This window comes from Canis lupus, chromosome 36 (genome assembly GCF_003254725.2).
Source record: "Canis lupus dingo isolate Sandy chromosome 36, ASM325472v2, whole genome shotgun sequence".
In the NCBI taxonomy this organism is placed as follows: Eukaryota; Metazoa; Chordata; class Mammalia; order Carnivora; family Canidae; genus Canis; species Canis lupus.
The window spans coordinates 5,300,170-5,324,176 of NC_064278.1; the positions used below are offsets into that span (position 1 = coordinate 5,300,170).

General features: G+C 33.4%; 1 protein-coding gene across 29 annotated transcripts in view; it reads right to left on the minus strand.

Annotated features, from left to right (window-relative positions):
* The window catches only part of BAZ2B (bromodomain adjacent to zinc finger domain 2B), a 293,071-nt gene that overhangs the window by 60,175 nt on the left and 208,889 nt on the right, over positions 1-24,007 (minus strand). For 21 of the 29 annotated variants that reach the window (XM_049106145.1, XM_025471102.3, XM_025471100.3 and 18 more), the window contains 8 exons: positions 16,941-17,151; positions 11,179-11,271; positions 11,002-11,063; positions 6,569-6,634; positions 4,836-4,901; positions 3,385-3,429; positions 3,110-3,142; positions 1,817-1,882 (listed from right to left, as the gene is read on the minus strand). In XM_049106145.1, coding sequence (XP_048962102.1) covers positions 1,817-1,882; positions 3,110-3,142; positions 3,385-3,429; positions 4,836-4,901; positions 6,569-6,634; positions 11,002-11,063; positions 11,179-11,271; positions 16,941-17,151 — 642 coding nt within the window. The remainder of the gene's footprint in view (positions 1-1,816; positions 1,883-3,109; positions 3,143-3,384; positions 3,430-4,835; positions 4,902-6,568; positions 6,635-11,001; positions 11,064-11,178; positions 11,272-16,940; positions 17,152-24,007) is intronic. The other 8 variants (XM_025471101.3, XM_025471103.3, XM_025471098.3 and 5 more) reach the window with 2 other exon arrangements.

Genomic DNA, 24,007 nt, shown 5'->3' on the forward strand with positions numbered 1-24,007 from the left:
AGATTGGAGGAAATTAGGTTGAGCTTTGAGAATTTTAATTAATCCCCTTCCCTACTCTTCCCACCGCCATATACTGCTTTTAGAAGGGAACAGAGATAGCTGCCACACCAATTTCCACAATCTGTTGCCTTTCTCTTTCTCTGCTTGTCATTTTCCAGAGATTATGGTTAGAAATTCACTCATAGGCTCCACCTCTGTGTTAGGTGTAGAGGCTGTCAATGGGCCTGGATAATGAACAGGTTTAGAAGAGAAGACAGGTAGAAAAATGTTAAGGCAAAACATACATGAAGTTTAGGAGAGTCACAAAAAGTGATTGCTTAAAGAGACTTGGAGGTGATCCATGTTAGTAGTTCCCAACCTGGCTATACATCTTGCTAGGCCCATTCTACACAGCAAACACATAGATAATGATCAGGAATTGTAAGCACTGTATAGTGCTAGGCTTTGTTCCAAAAACTTTACACCTACGCTCATACAGATACATCCCCTTTTAATCATTACTACAAAATGAAATAGGAACTGGTATCATCTCTATCTTCTAGACAAAAAATTTGAATCACAGACAGGTGAAATAACTTCCCTAAGGTCATGTAGCTGGAAAGCACTGAAACTAGAATTCAAATCCAGGAAATTTGGTTACAATGTCCAGTTTCCTAAACAACACACTTTATTGTCTCTATTTATTAGAAATCTATAATGATAATTTAAGCCAGAGCTGAGGCCAAAAGACTGAAATACAGGCCTCTCAAACTTCCAGATCAAACTGTCATTTTTATTAATTTTCATTTATTAAATGCTTATCTCAATTGATAACTTTATAATCGATAACTTTATAATCCTAGGAGGTATCACTATCTCAAATTTTTTTTACAGATTTTATTTTTATTCATGAGAGACAGAGAGAGGCAGAGACACAGGCAAAGGGAGAAGCAGGCTCCATGCAGGGAGCCTGATGTGGAACTTGATCCTGGGACTCGATCCTGGGACTCCAGGATCACACCCTGGGCTAAAGGCAGACGCTTAACCGCTGGGCCACTCAGGGATCCCTATCATTATCTCAATTTAAAAGAAGAAATAACCTTTAACTAACTAGAATTTAAATAAAAATTTGAAAAAAAAAAGAAAAGAAGGAAGGAAGGAAAGAAAGAAATAAAGAGTAAGCAAGTGAGCCTGAAGGGTTAAAGCAAGTTGGTTCAGAGTCAGCATGGGAATTCTGAGTCTTTCACACTCTGAAGGCCTGGATATAGCGGCCATACCTCCATTCAGTTGCTTTTATACACAATGCATTCCTTTGTAATATATATTTTAACCTTTAATTGATTTCTATTATATCCCAAATAATCTCATTTTGACTTATTCCAATAATTTCCTTATTCTGAATTATCTGTACAAAGTCTATTTTAAGGAAAGTACTCAGACCCAATTTTACACATAGAACAGTAAAGAATAATTCTAAAGGCAGAAGTCCGTGGTTGGATTGACTAGTAATTCAGTTAAGACACATAGGACTTGCTTAGGCATGCTGTAATATTAATTTTGTAAAACTCTGGTTACAGTAATAAATAACTACTTTTAGCCAAACGAATGCCATTTACTACATTAGAAAAAGATAATTAAAATCTCAGCCAAGAAAATTAACACATAGATTGGAATCCTTCCTACATTCTTTTATGTTCTAACAGTCATTATCTTTAACATTTGGCTTGCTTATGGAAGTCAATAAACCATGACAAACCTATACTCTGAAAAATCTGTATTTAGAAAAACCAGTGCTTTAGGAAAAAATACTAACATGTTTCCAGAAACATACACTTACTTCTGCTTTTTTGCGAGCCTCCATAGCTTTCATAAGCATCATATGTTGTCTCCTTCTCTCTCGTTCCTATTAGGCCAGATAAAATTAGGATAATAACTAAAATTAACAGTTTGATTTTGAAATGGAAAAACAAAACAAAACAAAACTCAGTATAGCATGTTTAGCATTTATAGACAAGTCACAGTAAATACTAAATATAAGACAAGAATGGCCAGTCTGTGCATGTTTTAGTTCAGGTTTAGAAAGCAAATACAAGAACAATCAAAAGCAAAAAGGTAAAGCAATGAACATGGAGACAGTGTAAACAGAAGCATACAAGATTTACTCATGGTCAGTTGTGATGCTCCTTCAAAAGCTGGCAGAACAAAAAGCATAATGGTTGGCTGGAACAGGTCAGTTACCTTACATCTGCTATTAGAAAAACCACAAATATGTACTGTGGGCCAATTAAACTAAAGGTCGTATAGTTCTTGAATTTTTAGGTCAGGCAGAAATTGATTTATAATCACTTTCACTTCATGGTTTTGGAATTAAGTTATTTTTATTTCAAGCACACTATCATTTTGTAAATTCAATAAGCCACCGACAAATTAGAAAGATTTTTTAAAGCTTTTATACCAATTTAGTTAAACTAGTCGTGGTTCATATACCGACACCAATGAAATGGGATATTCCTATTTACTGATGTCTGCCACTTGATGCGCTCGCTACGTAAGACCATAAAAGCTGCACCATGGGCTAATAAATGGAATCTGAAAGGCACAGAATGAAAATAAGATAAGCACTAGTTTTGATAATCTCATTTTATTTTAAAATAAAAAAATCACAGTTATAGCTAATGAATTCTTTTTGTTTAAATGTATTTGATCCCCCCAAAGGGATATTTCTAAAATCATTTCTAAAATTTGTGTATAAAACCAGAATAGATTTCATATTCTCTCATCAAACTAACTCAAAATTCCCATTGTATTCAATGGCAGTTTTGCATCTAGAATGATGGGAGAATATGGGTCATTATCATATCTAATTGTATGGTGATCCAACTTTCATCGTGACATCAGTAACGTAAATTTTAAGACAGCAGCCTATATAAGGCTTGCACAATTCAAGTAAAAATCTTGGAGATGATCTTCTTTATAGACAGACAAGCAGATGTATGCAATGCACTGTGCTGTAAAGCCATGCAGCAGTATGTAATATGACAGCAGCCAGTGCTACACTTTATGCATTGCTATGACAACCATATCACAACCAAATCACAATGCGGTGTTAGATGTACAAAAATAAACATACCCATACCATATCTAGTCTATGCCTCTCCAACTCCTGGTAGAAAGAGTTGGCACAACATTATGAAACAGAAATCACAGAGTCATGAAACCAATTTTTAACCCCCCAAAAGAAACCAATACCAAAGCAAGGCAATAAACCATAAGATGAAGGAAAACTTAAGCAGGAATTAAATAGGAAACTTTTAAGAAAACATTTTGAAGATTTTCCCCAAAATAGATTTAAGAAAAATTATAAAATGTACATTTCAACAATTGTATAACTATCGGCATACAGACCTGGTGCTTCAGAAGAACAGCTTGTTGTCTTCTCATTTCTTTTTCCTTAAAAATAAGAAACTTTTAATATATAATTTTTAAGGAAGATTTAGAACATAGCATAAGTATTAACAATTCCTTTTCTGAAATTGTATAGTCTTGCATTAGGTTGAACCATGTGGAATTGCAAATATTTGATCATTTTTTACTTATATAGTGGCAATTTCATATGGTTCTACTTAATACAGAAAGATAATATGATAATGGCAAGGATCTTATTCAGTAGCCATTTCACCTTAAAATTCAATAACCTCATAGCATATTTCAACAGCACATTCACTGAACTGACTAGCTAAATGGTCAGAGCATATCAGATACAATTGGTACATGTATCCTTAAAATTATTTTAATACATTATATAGAGCAGCCCCCAAATCCAGCTGATGAGAACTCTGAACATAAATCCCCAAATATACTATATTGTACCTAAATAGCAAGGGTATCATTTCTGTAAACTATCTATGAATGAAAGTAATAACAGACTAAGATCAGCTTAAGACTTTCATGATCAGCTATAATTCAGGGCACTACCCCCAAGGGGGTTGGACTTGATGCTAACAATCCTACAAATGACATCAATTTAAATTTTCTTATAAAGATAAAAATCTAGATGATATTAAGGGAAACAATTAAAAGGAGGTAGAAATCTAAAGAAACGAGTAGGAAAATCAATGTACAAAAGATAACTAACAGTTTCCTGACTTTATAGGATATAATTGTGTCTGTTTCCAAAACCAGTAGGCTCACTAGATGCCCTCTCCTTCAGAAATTAATTATGAGAAAGCGTCGAAGGTGAGGGGTAGAATGTGTGTATGTGCGCGCGCGCGCGTGAGTGTGCGTGTGTGTGCGTGTGGTTAGGGGGTCCAACTCTCTAATGCTTCGTGACAGAAAATCAAAACCAAGACATTACACTAATTAACAATGGCTAATTTTATTATCGGCAAATAAAGTTGCTCAATTAGGTTTTTGTTTCTGTAGGCTCTTCACTTTTTAATAGTTAAAATAGTTGCTAGACATTAACCAAGATAAGGTTATAATTGAAGGAGAGAATCAGATTTGGGACACAGTTTGAAACATAAACATCAACAACACAAAATAGCTCTGGAAAGATTATTCTGGTTCAGCAAATGCATATACAGGTATTATGCGATAGTTTACATTTCTGACTTGATGTTTGCTACTCAAAGAGTTCAAAGCATCACATAAAACCTGTATAATGAAATTCAGAAAAACATGTACATACAATATACATACAAAAAAGCACACATTATACACATGTTATATCTGTGCTAAACATTTTTTTAAGATAATCATTTTGAGGAGAGCTACTTTTTCATATAATTGATACTGGTGTAACATCATATAGTTTTTATTTTTGAAAAATAAAAACTCTGGTTCTCATCTAAACTAACCTTTATTCGTTTCTCGGCCTCCAATAATTTGGCATTTGCTGCTTCTTCCTTCTTTTTCTTTTTAGCCTGTGCATGCAAAACAGGTCTCAAAGTCATGCAACAGCACTACTACAACTTAAAAATAATCTCAGACTTGAAAATGGAGCTACATGTCTCACAAGGTACAAAACAATATGTAACATATATGTAGACACATAGTTCCCCCCAGTTAAAATTATATTTAACATAACTAATTTCATTTTTCAGTTAAAATTATATTTAACATACTAATTTCATTTTTAATTTACAGATTAGCATTAGTATGTGCAAAAAATTCTTAAATGCATAAGAGTATGTCGATTTTCATTCTTCAATCCGTTAATAGTCTGAAATATCTGAGTGTTGATATCATTTTAACTTAAAACTTAATCACAAAACATTTTGTGGCATGTATTGTCTTTTTTTTTTCTGTTTTTAAAAATAAAACATGATCACTGTAGAAAATTTAGAAAATGGGGTGGATTTTAACAGATAAATAAAAACTATGAATAAATCAGTAAAAATGCACATGTCCACTTTATTTGAAATTTCTTTTCAACATTTGAAATTTGAGATAAAGAAATCCATTACTCAGATGATTTAAATGAATCATTAAATCTCATTTTCTCTAGCTGTACAATGTGGTTAAATAAAGGCTTTTTTTTAAGTAAACCTATTTCATGAAGTACATTTTGAATATTAAAATCATGCTATCAAATTTGAGATTCACAATCTTATAGTCTTTAACTATCTAGTAGTTTTATAACTACCCAATAGTTATTATCAGTTTACTTTAGGATAGGCATATTTTCTATTTGAGGGATTTTAAAATTAATTTGAAGTGGGTAAGGAAGTATGTCTATTATTTCTAGACAGAATAAAACTGTAACAAAACCTCAGCTATCTGGAGTCGTCAGGGAATTGTTTTATATGGCAATGGTTTCCTGAATAGCTGATAAGTTATAATAATTTTAAACATCAAAAGTTTATTTTCACAATTTTGGATGAAAACAATTTTGAGACATATGCCTATTTAGAAAGAGTACACTTAACACAATTTGGCTTTTTCTTGATGACTCAGGGCCATTGTTCTGAACATCAGTTATTTTACTGCACAGTTCGATAGAGTAATGTATTTTGGCCATTATGGTGTTGAAAATTGCTTGCTATTCAACTATAAAATTACATACTCTTGCTAGGATTTTGAATTCCTATATATGTGGGTTGGAGTTTTTCTGCATTTTTTCTTGCTGTCTTTCAGCTATTACTTTTGCTGTTGCCATTATTATGTCCTCTAGCTCTACTCCAGGAGCTTCAGGGGAAGAGAGATATATTAGAAACCAGAAAAATAAGCTAAATTATTTCTACATTTAAAATTTACTTTTACTTTTATAACATTTTATTTCTAAATTGAAAATAAATATCTGACTATAAGTCCTAACGGTTTTAGCACATGAACCTTCTGACAACTATATTGGCTGCTCAGAGATTTCTTCTTTTTGCTGTCTTGTCTGATTTTCTGTGTTTTTATTGTTAGGATTACATTAGCCTGCTAAATAAGGTTCAGATAAGGTCTTACTCTATGTGTTACGTGTAAAGAGAATTTCTGATGAACATATTAATTTGTTGAGTGAGAGAACTCGTGCATAAAATTTTTATTTTTGTAGAGTTTAAAATATATATTACTTTAAATATATTATATTTAAGAGTTCTACCTCTAGAATTTGCTGGGCTCGAAGTTCTTTTTCCATTCTGATTTGTTGTATTCTTTTAATTTTTTCCTGTAGAAAAAATAATGATAATTTATGACAATAAACTAAATATATAGGTGAAAAGTATTTAAGTTGAATCAAGTGATTTAAGATATAAGTGCATATTCATCAAAGATTGCCCATGCTGGATATAAAAGTTAATGATTTAGCTTAACATCATATATATATTAATGTCTTATTTTTTTTTTATTTTATTATTTTATGATAGTCACACAGAAAGAGAGAGAGAGAGCTAGAGACATAGGCAGAGGGAGAAGCAGGCTCCATGCACCGGGAGCCCGATGTGGGATTCGATCCCGGGTCTCCAGGACCGCGCCCAGGGCCAAAGGCAGGCGCTAAACCGCTGGGCCACCCAGGGATCCCTATATTCATGTCTTAAATTAATATGAGTTCATAAAGTTTCTCAAAACAATTTATAAAATACAAATGCTAAATAAGTATATAGATACCAGGTAAACCAAGGTAATTAAACTCCATTAGCCTGTATGCAAGTAAAAGTAAACTTAATTTGAGGTAAATATAGGTCAGAATAATAGGGAAAAAATAGTACCTCAGGAGTCAGAAAACTTAAGGTTAGTCCTGAGTTACTGTCATTCACTGCATGATCTTGAACAAATAACTACTCTTGTATAAAACAGGGAGAGGTGCTTGCCCTTTACTCACTATGTCATGATGAAATTAAAATCCTTTAAAAGTATATAGTGTCATACAATTCTAATAGATTATTATTAACAACAATTTCCATGCCATAATTTATTTCACATGGTGAATAACATGACATTAATTTTAATTACTACAATAAGCCAAATTCAGAAGTAATCTTAACATTAATGTAAAATGGATTAATTATTGTGGTGGCTCAGTTGGTTAAGTGTCTGCCTTGGGCTCAGGTCATGATCCTAGGGTCCTGAGATCTAGCCTGGAAGATGGGCTCCCCACTGAGCAGAGAGTCTGTTTCTCCTGCCTCTACTCCTCCCCTCCCCTCCCCTCTGCTCGTGTGTGCTCTGTGCTCTCTCTTACTCTCTTTCTCTCAAATAAACAAATAAATACATAAATAAATGGATTAATTAACAATTTAACACTGTAGGGAATGATTCACATGACATACTAGGTATTCATATTGTCTAAATTTAATATACTAGTTATGGTTTCAGAATTTACTGATCATGTAAACATTGATAAGAACTTTATATATAATTTTTTTAATTATGCAACATACTATAAGCATATTGTTAACAATTTCATGTTCATAAATCCCTCTGAAATTCCCAAATTGGCACTAATAAGAACATATATTTAAAAAAAAAACCTACCTAAATTGTTCTACTTGCAAATTGTATTGGTCCTAGGATTTCTAAAACCAACACATTTATACTGCTTTCTATTATAATACCTACTCCAATGTCCAGATGTTAGTGTACCTTTTGAAGCTATGGTTTAATGTTTTTAAACTTACTCCTTTCTTCCCCCCAGATTAATGTTATTGATTCCCTGCAGGGCTCTACTGCAGGAAAATGAGATTTCTGAAATTACTGTTCTCATTCTAGAAGATTGATCACATTCTATAATTTTGATTTTGGTGATCCTACTTGGTACTTATTATTAATTATAGCTTGCCAAACATCAAAACTCAACATGTTTTTTATTTCATTTCCAAATCTTAGAGAAGGCTCTACCTTGATATATTTATTTAGATTAGAACTTGAGACCTATGTGAAGCATACTTGTGAATTAATTTTTCTGCTTTTGTTAATCATAAGGTTATAAGGTGGTATGTTCTCAAGTCAGTAAAAGTCATTCATTATTCTCTTCAGGACAGAGATAGGTATGGGATCTTAGGCTTATGTATACTCAGTCAGAACTTTATATTAGATGTCCAAGCGATTCATATATGTGTACATATATCTGATAGTGCTGTCATCAGTATTAATAGAGATAAGCCTTATTTATAAATTATAATACTGGGTCACCTTAGAATATTGAGTACCCAAGCACTGAACTGGGCACTTTACATAAAATATCTTATTGATCATTAGATAAAAAACAACATAGGAGTTGAAGTTATCTTTTTTTTTTTTTTTTAACCTAAAAGAAAATTGAAGTTCCTAGAGGGTAAATATTTTGCCTAAGGTCAAATACTAAATACAGAGAAGACCTGGTCAGATTCCATTGCTTCTGTTCCTTTTCCTTCATAATAATGCTTCTGCAGGTCTCCAGAAAATTGATTAGAGGACTATACAGTGATATTTTGGGCTACTAGATGGAAAAAATAATCCAGAGGATGAGAAGCACATGCTACTATTCTATCCCAGATCTAATGCTGACTTTAAAATAGGCATTGTATAACTGTGTGAGTAAACCTATGCTAGACTTTGATTCTCTTTGTTGGCAACAAGGAAGAAGTCATTATGAGACTAGCCTCAGACAAATATCCTGATGAATATCTAAATATCAGTTCATTTGTATTAATGTTGCTAGAATCTTGAGACCCCAATGTTTTTTTGGTAGGCAGGGTAAAGTAAGCCTACACCCTAGGCTTAGGGTGTAGCCACTTCAAGAGTTTAGGATCACAAAGCTGAAGTTAGAGTGCTGATGGGATTTGATGGGTCTCTAGCCATCAGGAAATAGGATAGGCTATAAAAAAAAAACAGTATTTCACTTAAATGAAATAGAAACTATTTTAACATATATATGTAATATGCAGTAAATATAGTATTTTAAAAAATGTATTCATGAGACTACATATTTTTAAGTCAAACTTATAGCGTCTTTAGCAGTCACAATCAACAAAATAAGGAAAGAGTTCAAGTTTACAATCAACTACATTGAATTACAGTAAAGGAATATACCGTACAGTTTGGTGTTTTATTTTTAAATTTTAATTAATTATTTTTAGATTTTATTTATTTATTTGAGACAGAGAAAGCACAAGCAGGCAGAGCAGCAGGCAGAGGGAGAGGGAGAAGCAGGCTCCCTGCTGAGCAGAGAGCCCCACAGAAGGACTCCATCCCAGGACCCTGGGATAGTGACCTGAGCGCTTAACTGACCGACCCACCCAGGTGCCCCTTCTTTGTTGTTTTCTATCTTTTAAAAAGTGAGCTTTTCTTTTGTGCCAGGCATTGTGGTAGACATTTTAATCAATTTAACCATTAACTGATGCAGTTATTTTCTTTTACCAAGGAGAAAATAGAGATGAAAATAAAAGAAAGAGAAAGAGAAAACAGCTCATCTAAGGTCACAAAAATATTAAGCAGCAGAGCCCATAATCAACCCTTGGCTCACTGACTACAGACTAAGTTCTGGCTCCCCATTCCACATCCACTCTCCATCATCCCACTGCCTTAGCCAATACAGGAGGAACCTTGGAGATACACACATCACATCCAGCCCAACCCATTTATATAGCAGTTATTTATATAACAACACAATTTAATTTGTTTCATACTCAAGAATAACTACTTGCTGCTGAAATATTTAAACAAGTGGTAGTTTCATTTCCTTTCTGCTTTAATGGTTATGTGAATATATGGAGATGACAGAGTAGTTCACACATTCTGATCTTAAATAAACCTAAATATCTTGTCATGTAATGCTTTACCTGTAAAAATTTTAAAATCATTTCATTTATCTATACTTAATTTTGAAAACTACATAGATAAGAGATATAGTAGACATAAGATAGAATACTAGATATGCCGAAATAGTGCTCTCTTGTTTTTTGTGGGTTTTTTTTTTTTTTTTTTTTGGCAGTAGTAATTCTTAAGCATTCAGAAGCAGTGGGGACAAATCTTATTGTGTATAACATGAGTTTAACTTTTTATTCATATTTTATTGTTTTACAACAACATGCTTTTCTTACTAAAATATGAACATTTAAGCAATAGCCTTCATTTACTGATACTCTACTTTGAAAAATTGGAAAGCTGTTCACGATGTCAACTTATATTCAAAGTATCAGAATATGAAAAATACTGAGATTTACTTTGTGGTAATCTCTAAAAACTTGGAAGTAGAAGACTTGGTTAAAAAATGAGGTGAATTTTAGGGGCACCTGGGTGGCTCAGTCAGTTAAGCATCTGCCTTCAGCTAACATCATTGATGATCCCAGGATCATGGGATCGAGCTTGCTCCCTACCCTAACCCCCACCGCTCATGCATGTACACACAAACTTGCTCTCTCAAATGAATAAAATCTTTAAAAAAAGATGAAGTGAATTTTAACTAATGCAAGAGGACAACTTTCTAAGATACACAACAGAAATCAAAATGAAAATATAAAAAAAAGAAAAAGAAAATGTATATATATATACATATACTAATAGAACCCCCAACATAACATTTGTGTTATAAAAATCAGTTCCAACACATAAACGTACCTGTTGTTTCATAATCTTTATTTGTTCTTTTTGCTTTCTCTTCTCTTCAGCAGCCATTATTGCTATGGTGAAAAACCAAAGCACAGATATCATCAGCAAGGGAATGAAGAGGAGAAGCTTCTTATGAATTCCCCAATACTTACTCTTCCTGTGTATGTTTTCATTTAAGTCACCCACCTTGTTGTTTTTTAGCTTCTTTGGCAACCCGAGCCTGTTCCTGCTTTTGAAGTTTTCTCAAAAGCTTTATTTGTGCTGCTTGCCTGGCTATTTCTGAAAAACATAAAATTTCAAGGAATATTAACAACTTTACATGATTGCTAACCTAAAAACAATAACTGTGAAACTGGTATCATGAAGGACATAATTTTTAAGAAAATTGCCTAAGGTTAGATACCAACTGGGAGAATGGTGTCTCAGGAAACTTCATGTTAATTTCCCCTAGAATCTGCCAAATTATTTCACCAAGTATGATCCCATATACAGAACTACACAGAAATGATACTTTTAATCCTCTTCATAGAGGCCAATCTAAGTATATATATATTTTTTCACATTTCATGTAATTCCCACATTGTAGGAAAATAGCTCTTACTATGCAAAAGTAGTGATTTAGCTTCAGTCTTAAAAGATAACAGAATATATAAAAAGGAGAAAGAACCCCAAATAGTACAAATACAAAGCCTCTAAAACTGTATCTCAATCAGCTATATAAATGGTAAAATTTCTGAATCCAGTGACATTTTCATTTATAAAGGAGGGCCTAAATCTCCAAAAAAAAAAAAAAAAAAAAAAAAAAAAAAAAAAGAGTACAGAATGTCAGTGAATTTCAAAGACAACCTAGTCTTCATAATGTTTAAAGACAAATATATGAAACTGTGATAGGCTGACATAATTAAAATGGTTCCAACTATTCATTCTTCCCTCCATCCATATCATTTGCAGTGTGACTTTGCAATTCCTCTTATGAAGAGGTGAAAGACTTTTTCTTGTTCCTTGACGCTGAGTTCAGCCATGTGATCTTTCTTGGCCAGTAGGATGTTAGCACTGGATGTTGTGATGCACATAGAAGTTTTAAAATATATACTTGTACTCAATTTTTACTCTTGTACCTTGCCATTTACTATAACAACATGTTTGGGCTAGGCAGCTGAAGGTCGGGACATGTGGAATCAGTTGACTTCACATATGTGAACAAGCCCAGCCAAGATCAGCAGAGCTGCCTAATTTCCCTCCAGCTGCTTCCATCTGTACAACAATTAATGCTTGGTGTTGTACATCACTGAAGTTTTGTGGTTGGCTGTTTCCCAGCATTACTGTGGCAGTGGGTAACTGATAGAGAAAGCATGTAATGTCATGCTTTCTTCTACTGGCAAACTTGGTCAGAATACTTTTAACTATAAAAGTAGTATATCATAATATTTTTTCATAAAATACCATCTTACATTAGACATTAAACTTTGTAGATGAGTTTCAAGAAATCTTTATATTATATTCAATAATGAATATGATTGGCTGACACCTGAGTTACTTGAGCTTTACTAATAATTTCCATCATTTATTGAATCATATGAACTTGTTTAATCTTCCTAACAATCTTATGAGATAGGCAACATTATCCCCAATTTACAGATGAAATAACTAAGGCTCACAAAGGTTAAATAGTAAAGCCAAGATACAAACCCAGGTCCTTCTGACTTCACAGTTTGTATGGTCCTAAGAACTTCTAAGAAAAATTGAATGCCTTGAGATTTTAGACAAGAATCTAGACCTGTGTCTTTGTAACAGCTGAAGTGACCTTGGTTACTATGGCTGATTTTCTACCAACAAGTATTTTAAAAAAGGAGATGGGATGTAAAAAATCTAATTTGATCTAGTAAACTGGAATTGTTGATGAAAGATAAAATGGAAGATAATGCTGAAATATATCTTTAATCGTCCAATAATTTTCAATACTAAATTATAAGCATCATCAAAAATTTCTGAACCACATAAAAAAGATCTTCTTTTGTTCACTAAATACCCTGGGAAATAAAAATCTATAAAGTAGGCTGCAGAATCAACAAACTCCAATAATAATCTACCTGAAGAATACTGTTCTCACCTATGATAGTACCAGATGACTATTTTTCTAACATTTAAGAACTGAAAGCTTTCACTGAACTCTGCTATAAAGACCTAAGTCTACCTTAAAATGTAAAGATGTGTCAAGTGTTAAAAAGAATATTTTCCTCTAAATGTGGCGTAGGTATGATCTTTTGTTCCAAGCAAAACTGATGCTCTCAAATAGAAGTCTGGCTTACAATAAATAAATGCTATATTTAGGTTTGTATATGTGTATGAATGTATTGACCAACTTCAAGCCCCACACAACTACACAGTATTTTTCATTTTTAAACCCTTAGGACAGAAAATCATTTAAAAGTTCAACCCGTATCTTTTTACTTTAGCAAGGAAGATAAAATTCTTATCATTAAAAATTCACATAGCAGGATGCCTGGGTGGCTCAGTCTGTTAAGCGTCTGCATTTGGCTCAGGACATGATCCCAGGGTCCTGGGATTGAGCCCTACATTGGGATCCCGGCTCAGCAGAGGAGTCTGCTTCTCCCTTTCCCTCTGCCCTACTTATGTGCTCTCTCTCGCTCACTCTCTCTCTAAATCTTTAAAAATATTCAAATAGCTTAAATTTTATGAGTAGTTGGAAAGTGTTTTTAAAAGTTAGAAGCACTATGGAGGAAGGAGAATGAGTTAGAAGATCTAGAGAATTCACTCAGGCTCTGAGAAATAAAATGCTTCCAATAGCTTCTCATTTATTTAGCTTATGGTTGCTGAATAGATTATCTGTTACAACTTTTGGAATATCAATTTGAGGGAATCCCTGGGTGGCTCAGTGGTTTAGCGCCTGCCTTTGGCCCAGGGCCTGATCCTGGAGTCCCAGGATCGAGTCCCACATCGGGCTCCCCGCATGGAGCCTGCTTCTCACTCTGCCTATGTCTCTGCCTCTCTCTCTCTCTCTGTCTCTCATGAATAAGTAAATTAAAATCTTTGAAATATCCATTTGAAAAATATTTATGGATTATGAAATTACCTATTTAAGTTTCAAAGATAAAATTTTATTTTTGAAGTAGTTTACACACAGGTTTAGGGATATTTTACATATACCACATTTCTTTGATTCTGAGATGCATTTTAAAACATAATCTAAAATCAGAATGTGCCTGAAAATTGGCAGTACTTTTCTTTCTTAGTAGTGCATCTTTAAATAGTGGTGCATTGAAATGACTGTGGCATCTCAGATTCTATGATATATGAAATGGAGAGGTACTATTTGATATCTTAGAAAATTTAAGGTATTAATTGTATTGGTGAGTTTATTTATTAGGTTAAAGTCTTTTTCATATTGAAACCTTCTTAGATTCTTATCTTTATTCTCTTGAGAAATTAGAGAGCTCTCATTTCATAATGTTTGGATAAAGTTTGCATTTATTTTTCTGTTCTGAATTTTTCTTTAAATTTAGTTCAGTTTTTTAGTTTAATTGAGGCCGAGTATGATAATAATAATATAATAGAAACTTGTAGGATCCCTTCAGATAATCCCCCCAAACTGTTAATATAGAAGCCCTTTAGGAGTTAAAGGGGTGATAAAAGTGACACATTCCTTTCTTCCCAAGAAAAACATGCATATTTTACCATATATGTTTGTAAGTATTATTTATTTTCTGTTAAATATTTAATATTTATATACTTGTTGAGGAAAAACGTATATACATAATCAGGTCAAAGATACCAGAACTTGCAAACTCAACGTAAAAAGGGAGGCTAATGTAACAGAAAACAAACCAATCTGAAATCTAGAGGGAGAAAAAAATTGGGGTAAAGTTAAATAATTAGCCCCTATAATGTCAAAATAAAATTCAGTTAATTTTACAAATATAAAGTTGCTATTTTAGATACTAGGCATTAATAGTATTTTATTAGATACACAAGATATACATGAAAAACTCATGCTCTGGGTATCAGTTAATTTCTTATCTTAGGTAAACAATGCATACTCGTCACTATTGTACATTCATCAAAAGAGTGAGTGGATTACCAACAATATTAATTTAAAAACTTATCATTTATGGCTATATCTGTTAATACATTAACTTTTTTTCAACCTTCACTAGTAACTATTCAAGGGAGATGAAAGTCTTAACAGAAACTAAATAAAATAACATAAATTTCCCAAATAAGGTGCCTGGCTGGCTCAGTTGGAAGAGCATGAAAGTCTTGATCTGAGCCCCATGTTGGGTATAGAGATCACTTAAACAAATAAATGAATAAATGAACTAAAAAAAATTTCACTACCATACTAAGGCAGAGAAAAAATTATAGGACATTAAGTTATATGCCAGGCAGTTAATTTACCTGCTATTAATTGAAGTATGAACTAGTGCAAGCTTTTTTGGAGACATATTTGCCTGCTAGCTACCAAAATTGAAAATGCACATACGCTTTTTAAAATATTTTATTTTTTTTGCACATATGCTTTGATTCAAAGATTCTATCTCTGCAATTTTATACTATAGATAGACATACCCATAGAAGCATATGAATAAATGCATAATATCTGTTTACTACAGGGCTGTCTGTAATAGCAAAGACCGGGAAACAGCTCAAATAGTCATCAAAAAAGACTGACTAAATGAAATATGGTGGAACTATACACAGTGCATTACTTACTATTCAGCTATTAAATGTGTAAAGTTGATTTTTAAGTGCAGATACAGGAAGATGTTCAACACAAATTAAATGGAAAAAAGTAAGCTGAACAGGATGTACACTATAAGTACGTTTATTTTTGAAATGAAAAAAATGTGTGTGCATATATATATTGTGTATATATAGGAGTGTTCGTACACGTTTCTCAACAGATTTACAAAAAATATTGTTAATAATGATGCCACTCATGAGAATCTTTTGTTTTATAGTGAGTGAGAATGAGTGTCTCTTTATTGTAAAGCATTCTGTTTTATAAGCTTTTGTGTGGGTGTCTGTTTTATAATAAAAACAAAGTAGCAACAAAGAATTATGATGGTATTTACAATAAAGGGAAATAAGCCAAACTTTTCCTCCAGAAAAAAACCATGAGAAGTAAAAATCCTAGCTTTTTAAGTCAGTTTTTATTATTAAACCTTTATATTGAAATATATGTTTATATACCAACACAGGTATTGATGTATATTTAGATAGCCTTAAGAGGATTCACATTTGTAATTAATAACTCATAACAGAAATATTTTAGTCAGTTTTCTCTGAGTCAGACATGGCATGGGAACTTCATGTTGATAATTTACATTGTAGTTTTCAGTTATAATACATTTGAGATTATTATGAGCACTTTATGCTTGATACATAACACTTTCTAGAGATCTTAAAATACTTTTTGATTTAAATCTATTACTTGGCCATTTTGAAAATATATGTGATATATCCAGACTACAGAAGAACCCAAACTAAAAAGACTGGGGTTACTTACCAGTAATTGGAGTTCTCTGACTGAAAATTTACTCCACAGATCCACATATTTTGGAGTTATTCCCTTGTACCACCTCAAGGAATCTGGAGCTGTTAAAATGAGAATTTCCAGAAGGTTGGCACAACCTTAAGGCATGTGCCAAGTGCTGGTTGATTCCCTTTCTGTGCAAGCCTTAAAAGCTTATCCCCCACATTTGTAGTTCCAAACACACAGGGTATGATGTGTTTATGAGTATGGCTCTTGAAAGGAGCTTACCTAATCAAAGAACTCCAGTTACCAGTGGGATTCCTTATTTTATTACTTTAGTTCTAACACAAATATCTATTTTTTAGAAAGTGAGAACTGTATCATTCATAAGTCAAAAACGTTAAGAGATAGACTTTTTTAGTATGATTATTACAGTATATTATATATTTCTTACCTTGAGCTTGCAATTTTCTTAGCAATTTGGCATCTGTGTTATCTAGAAACTCAGCACTTCCCACATTTGGAGGTCGACCCTTCCGACGTCTCATCCTGGATTCTTCTCTTGCTCGCTGTCTATCTGGATTTGGTGGTCTTCCTCTACGGCCTTCCATTGCCCTGATACGGGGAATGACATCCTCTTCTTTCAAAAGACACCACTGCATTCCCTTTTAATTAACATTTTATAGAAATAATATATTAAAATCAAAGTGAACAAAAGTGATCAACATGTCAGAAAATTCTAGGTCAATTTAGATATCTTGAAGTTTATAAAAGCTAGTATAAACCTTAGGAATTTTATTTTTTAATTAAATTTATAATTGTTCATTGCCTTTGGCATATCTTTGGTATCCTTACTTTAATGATCAAGTTTAAACATATAGAGAGATCTATGTCTATTAACATATATTTATAAACATATGTATCTATAAACACATAGAGATATATCAATCACCATTTCTGAACTATAATGATGATAAAGTTGACAGATATTTGGAAATAGTAGTTGTGTGATGACATCCCTATAGATTGTTTTCATATGTTACCAGTTCAACCTATCATGAAGCTATCTAAATAATGGAAGGAAGTTTCTCTTTATAGAAATATTATAGCTAATAAATCAAGAAGGAATATAAGAGTCAGAATATCAACATTGTGTAATACCTGATGAATTCATGGAGCTAAGCACTGAACTTGAGTGGCTGGCAATCATCAGAAATAGAGACAACTGGACAGACATCAACCTCCTGATGGAGGTTCACTCCATTATCTATAAATTAATCTTGCCCCCCACCAAATAAATCAAGCCTAGATTTGATTAAGTCTGGACCTATTTACTATAACTTTATAGAAGAAGTAAGATAACTAGTGTATGTTAAACCACACGGTGAAATCCAGTCTTTATGAAATTCTACAAAGTATTCAGTTCAACAAATATATTTCAAGAACTTAAAAAAAACAAACAAACAACTGTACGAAGATTAGAGGAGCCTTAAGAGATGTATCAAATACATTTTATTTATTGATTTAAAAGATAAACCAGATCATTATGACAATTAAGGAACATCTGAAACTGTGAACAATGCCTAACACTTGATGATATCCAGAAATGATCATTTTAAAGTGTGATAATGATATTCTTGTAGAAATAAGAGTCCTCATCTTCTAGAGAGACATACACACTGAAAAATTTACAGATGAAGTAAGATGTGTAAGATTTGCTTCAGCAAATTATGGAAGAGTAGAAGTAGATGGGGGCATAAAACAATTGGCCATATGATAATTTCTAAAGCTGATGATAGGGGACATGGTATATATTATACATTTGAGATTTCCCAGTGTGACCCCCAGCAGGAACACATACACCAGCATAATGCTACTGCATTATAGGAATAATCCTGCTGAGTATATAGATACAATTTGACTTTTGTTTTTATTATTCCTCACATGTTGATCAAAATATACTATTATATTTACCTTATTTCTCGGCCTTAGTATCTCATTCATTTTTTGAATGAGTATCTCATTCAAAAAAAAAATACAAATACTACTTTTGCTACCATAATGGATGATAGTTATATCCCACATTTCAAGCACTGTGTTTTGTTTCAGACATTTTCAACATATTATATACTTTAATCTTCATAACAGCTCTATCTGGGTTTTATTGTTCCTACATTTCAACTGAGGAAATTCTGAGCCAGTAAGGTTAAATAATTTCCTGAGGTACAGAGGCAACAAGGAACAGAACTGTATTTTGTTTTTTTTTAAGATTTAGTTATTTATTTATTATTCATGATAGACAGAGAGAGAGAGGCAGAGACACAGGCGGAGGGAGAAGCAGACTCCATGCCGGGAGTCCAACGCAGGACTCGATCCTGGGACTCTAGGATCATGCCCTGGGCCAAAGGCAGGCGCCAAACCGCTGAGCCACCCAGGGATCCCCAGAACTGTATTTTGAACCCAGGACTGTCTCACTCTAAAACCCATGCTCTTAACCACTACATGTACTTAATTGATGTTACTAAGATTTTTTTTTATACTTGGTAAATGACTTATCACAATGTTCAACCATGAAAGCACATTCAATTATGTTGTTGCATTCATGCAACTATGAAAGCAACTTATGTCACAGCAGGATTGTCAAAAAATGTAATGCATATAGTCCATATTTATATGTTTAAAATAATATCTATACTAATTCACTTCAGTATTTCTCATGTGAAAAATAATTTTAAATTTTGTAGAAAGTAAAAATTTTTTGCTGATATTTCAAATGAGGTCAATAGGAACAATAATTGTACTAACTGCATTTTTATGCCACAAACCACTAAGAAGGAAGCCATCAAAACAATTTTATGTTCACCAGTATGGGAAGCTTTTGATTAGTTTAGGTTTTCATTTTTCTATTATGCTCCTAGGCACTAAGGCAGCATGCATCACATAAATTGAAAAATATAAAAGTGACATTTGTGACACTTGGAGTAGAAGAGAGACTAATAATAGAAGTCTGTAAAGAAATCTGCATTTAGTTTTTAAGGTATCTTATTAATAATAAAGTCAACTTTAGCCAAGATTTAAAGGGTTTATCAATTTATCTTTTTATCCAGTTATAATTTTTACATAGTTATGTTTTATTCAGCTAGGAAAATATACCTGTGTCAAAAAAAGGATAGATTATGTTGGTGCCCAAAATTTACCAGACAAATATGCTGACATTATCATTTACATTTTTGCCCTTGGCATTTATAAACACTTGCTAAGAAAACTGCATATATTGTGCTACATATACAGTCTTCTGACTCCTGGATTTTAGAAAATAAGAAATGGACTGTTAGGAAAATCTAAAGCTTAAATTAGAGCTTTAATTCACTGAGTAGTCAAAATTATTGTAAAGGGAAAAAAAGGTAGTTTTCTCAATAAGCTTTTCCTCAGAAAAAGCAAATACAACTTATATTACCTGATTCGTATGCCATAAGCTTTTGGTCAATCAGAAATTATGTATCAAAATTACTGATTATTTTTTCTTAGTTTCTTTTTTTTTTTTTTAAAGATGTTATTGATTTATTCATGAAAGACACAGAGAGCGAGAGAGGCAGAGACACAGGCCGAGGGAGAAGCAGGCTCCCTGTGGGGAACCTGACGCAGGACTCAATCCCAGGGCTCCAGGATCATGCTCTGAGCCAAGGCAGGTGCTCAACCAATGAGCCACCCACGCATCCCTTTTTCTTAATTTCTAAGACTAAGACAGTAAACGGTTCCTGAAAATAATCTTTCTTAACTAAGATTTGAAAGACGTGGACAAAAAGAATGTAGATGTTCAACATGATGGGCATGGTGAAAGATCAGGTCTATTTTACCATTGTAATACTGCTTTCAAGAGTTACTAATTTCAATCTTTAGCAATAAGACCTTCATTTCTATACATACTACAAAGAGAGAGGGAAAAAAGATTTATGTTTTACTCCAGAAGACTGAACAAAATAATTAATAAGTACACCATATAACATACACCGCAGTGCACTATAAAAGTACAATATAAGACTGCCATGTATTATAAAGAGTTTCTACTACTTAAACATTTGTTGAGATATCTACTTTGTACAAGGCATAGCAGTCTCTAAAGGTAATTGAGAATCTTCTCCCCAAAAGGACCAGCACTTTTAACTCAGACCTCATGCTATTCTAATGCAGGTAATTCAAGGACCACATGCCAAGTATATAATAAATTTGAAAAAGAGTTTAGAGTTTGGGACAAGAAGTTGTCTGAATTGTTCACTTTAAAAAATAATGATGGAAAAAAAAAAATGATGGTCTGAATTAGGGCTTAGAATTAGAGCTGGAGGGCAGCCCAGGTGGCTCAGCGGTTTAGCGCCGCCGTCAGCCCAGGGCCTGATCCTGGAGACGCCGGATGGGAGTCCCACGTCAGGCTCCCTGCATGGAGCCTGCTTCTCCCTCTGCCTGTGTCTCTGCCAATCTCTCTCTCCCTCTCCCTCTCTCTCTCTCTCTCTCTCTCTCTCTCTGTGTCTCTCATGAATAAATAAAATCTTAAAAAAACAAAAAAGAATTAGAGCTGGAAAGGAAGGTAAAAACATTGTTTTTTTAAGGAGGAAGAACTACCTGCATGTGAAGGAGAGAAGTGTGAATGGAGACCAGAAAGGTGATTAAAGTTTGAAGTGGTCTCTAGGTAACATGGAAAAGGAAAATGGTAATGAGGTTTTCTTCCTGAATATAGTGAAGATACAGGATGGAAAAATACTTGAGAAAACCTGCAAATAAATTTTTAACTCTCAGGTATTTTATACCTTATACTAAATAGAACTTTAAAAAAAGCATTTACTTCAAATGAATAATTAAAAAATATTTTCTATATTCAGAAAACCAAAAATTATATGAAATTTAATTTAAATACAACTTTGTATTTCAACATTTCTATTATTCTTCACAAACGACACTCTAAAGTATAGTTGAACATCTTATGAGCAATTGGCCTGTTTTCACTTTATCTTATAGCCACTGAATTGTCTAATTAACTAGGACATAGAAATATTCTATTTCATATAGAAATATAGTGAAACTATATTTCACTAACAGCTCAATCTGTGGTTTGCCAGCAACATGTTCAGGTTTTAATGAAATGTATTCTTAAGTCTCATTCCTACTTCAATTTGATATCATGGCTTATCTTTATTTTTCTTTGTTGCTTCCATTTTCTTTAATTTTATATACCTCCAGGCTGATTTCTTTTGGGGGTAAAGAGTACATAAGTAAAAGAAGTATATCAGTCCACCAAAAGTCAATTCACAGAGTAATCTATTTGCCAAGTTACTGAATTTTTAAGTTTAGTATCATCAAGACTTCGCCGCAGCAATTTCAGCATGGATTTGCAGGCCTTCGCCACTAAGTATCAATATCCCACATTAATATTTGAGATGTCTAATACTTTTCCAATGCTCAATGTTATATAAGTGAATGGAGGAACTTTACTCATATTTTTCTGGAACGGGAGCGGTTTCTCTAACCCAGTCCTTGCCTCTGGTAGTAAAATAGCTGAGGTGAATACTTTAAATCCAGATAAAGGTATTTGATCTGACAATTTTAGGTCTGTTAGTCATTTGGTGAATCAATCATTTACCCAAATGATTTCTGGCTAAATAATTCTCAGTAAATGTAACCACAGCTCAAGTAAACAAAACTGGTCTTTTTCATTACGTTTTCTTTGTTAATATACTTTCAGGGATGCCAAGGTGGCTCAGTTGGTTAAGGCTCTGCCTTTAGCTAAGGTCATGATCCCAGGGTCCTGGGATTTAGTCCTGTATGGGGCTCCCTACTCAGTGAGGGGCCCTCTCCCTCTCCCTTTGCCCCTCCCCCTGCTCATGCTTTCTCTGATAAAATTTTTTAAAAAAGTATACTTACAGAATCCTTTACTTCCTAAAAATTCGAATATTAAAAAGCTTTTAGAATGTCATACCTAAAACGGAATTGATCTTAAAGACCTCCTAGGATAAATATCCTTCACATTACATACGAGGAAATGAAGGCCTAGAAAAGTAGGCCTCAGTTTTTTCAAAGTAACATAGGATGCTGAATTAGCCTTCCAGGAGTCTAAGAAAAATCTTAGGGCACAAGCAAAGTGAAGGCATCAAATATTTTTGATAGAACTTCCCACTTTAAGAAATACACTAAAGTTAGTATCATAAGAAAAATCAAAATTTTCTTGAATTATGCCTTGCATAATTTAGCATTGTGATTATTTTTAGCTACTTTATGATGCCAAGGATAGGTAGTGAGAGCTTTATGTACTATGAACTTTACAGAATTAGGGGTTCTTAATCTACTGTAATCATACAGTTTATTAATATCATATAGTGAATAGCATTTCAAAGATGTGAAAGAGTAAGATTGCCTATGCTGGAAGATGGGTCCCCTATTAAAAACCACTGAGGTTTTTTAAAAACAACAACAACAACAACAAAAAAAAAACACAAAACATTGAGGGGACGCCTGGATGGCTCAGCGGTTTAGCGCTTGCCTTGGGCCCAGAGCGTGATCCTGGGGTCCTGGGATCGAGTCCCACATCGGGCTCCTTGCATGAAGCCTGCTTCTCCCTCTGCCTCTCTCTGTGTGTCTCTCACGAATAAATGAATAAAATCTTAAAAAAAAAAAAAAAACATTGAGAAAGATGTGGTTTGATACAATCATTCCACAATGCTGGCTATGCTTCCTAGTATTCACAGTAGGTTACCTTCTTAGAGTCATGACCTTCAAATACCTCCTTAGCACCACATTTGGATTCATACAGTTGGCCCCCTAGTAGAGGCCCCTTGCCTAGCCGTCAAAAATCCTACCTGGTACATTAGTGACATAAATTTTCAGTATTATAGATTTCTGGTACTGATCTTTCATATTCTCAGTGTCCATATATGCCCACAGCTATGTTGCATTAGGTATGACAGTTAACAGCAGAGTTGAATTAGAACCCTGGTTGCGGACTCCCAATCTTTTGTTCTTATATGAAATAATTAGCAGCATTACAATCTTGCCAGAGACTGTGTGTTGTCTGCTTTATTGTGAAGTCTCCCTATATTCCTTACTAACAAAACCCTGATTTTTGCTGGATAGCATTGTGCTCAGTATTTTATCTTCTCTGAGACAGTGATCATAACTTTTATGTCTTTTGTACTCTCCAGTTTCTTACAAACACTAGTATTTTTTTTTTCAAAGCCAGGCTTTCAAGTTCATTTCTGTAGAGAAATGTGTTCACAGTTTTTATGGAAAACACCTTCAGGGAAAATTTATCTGGGGAAAAAAATGCCTGGTACATTAAGTATTTGCCACAAGTATTCAGTGATTAAATGACTAAGAAAAAGGGCTTTTTTCAGTAAGAACTATAAATTTTTTTTTCTCATGGCCTTATGCCATTAAAAAGAAAAAAAAAACTTTCTAAAAAATATACATCTCAAATAGAAAAGGCAGCATTTTCTAAGTCACTTTTAATTTGTTCCTTCTTTGCATCTTTCCTTT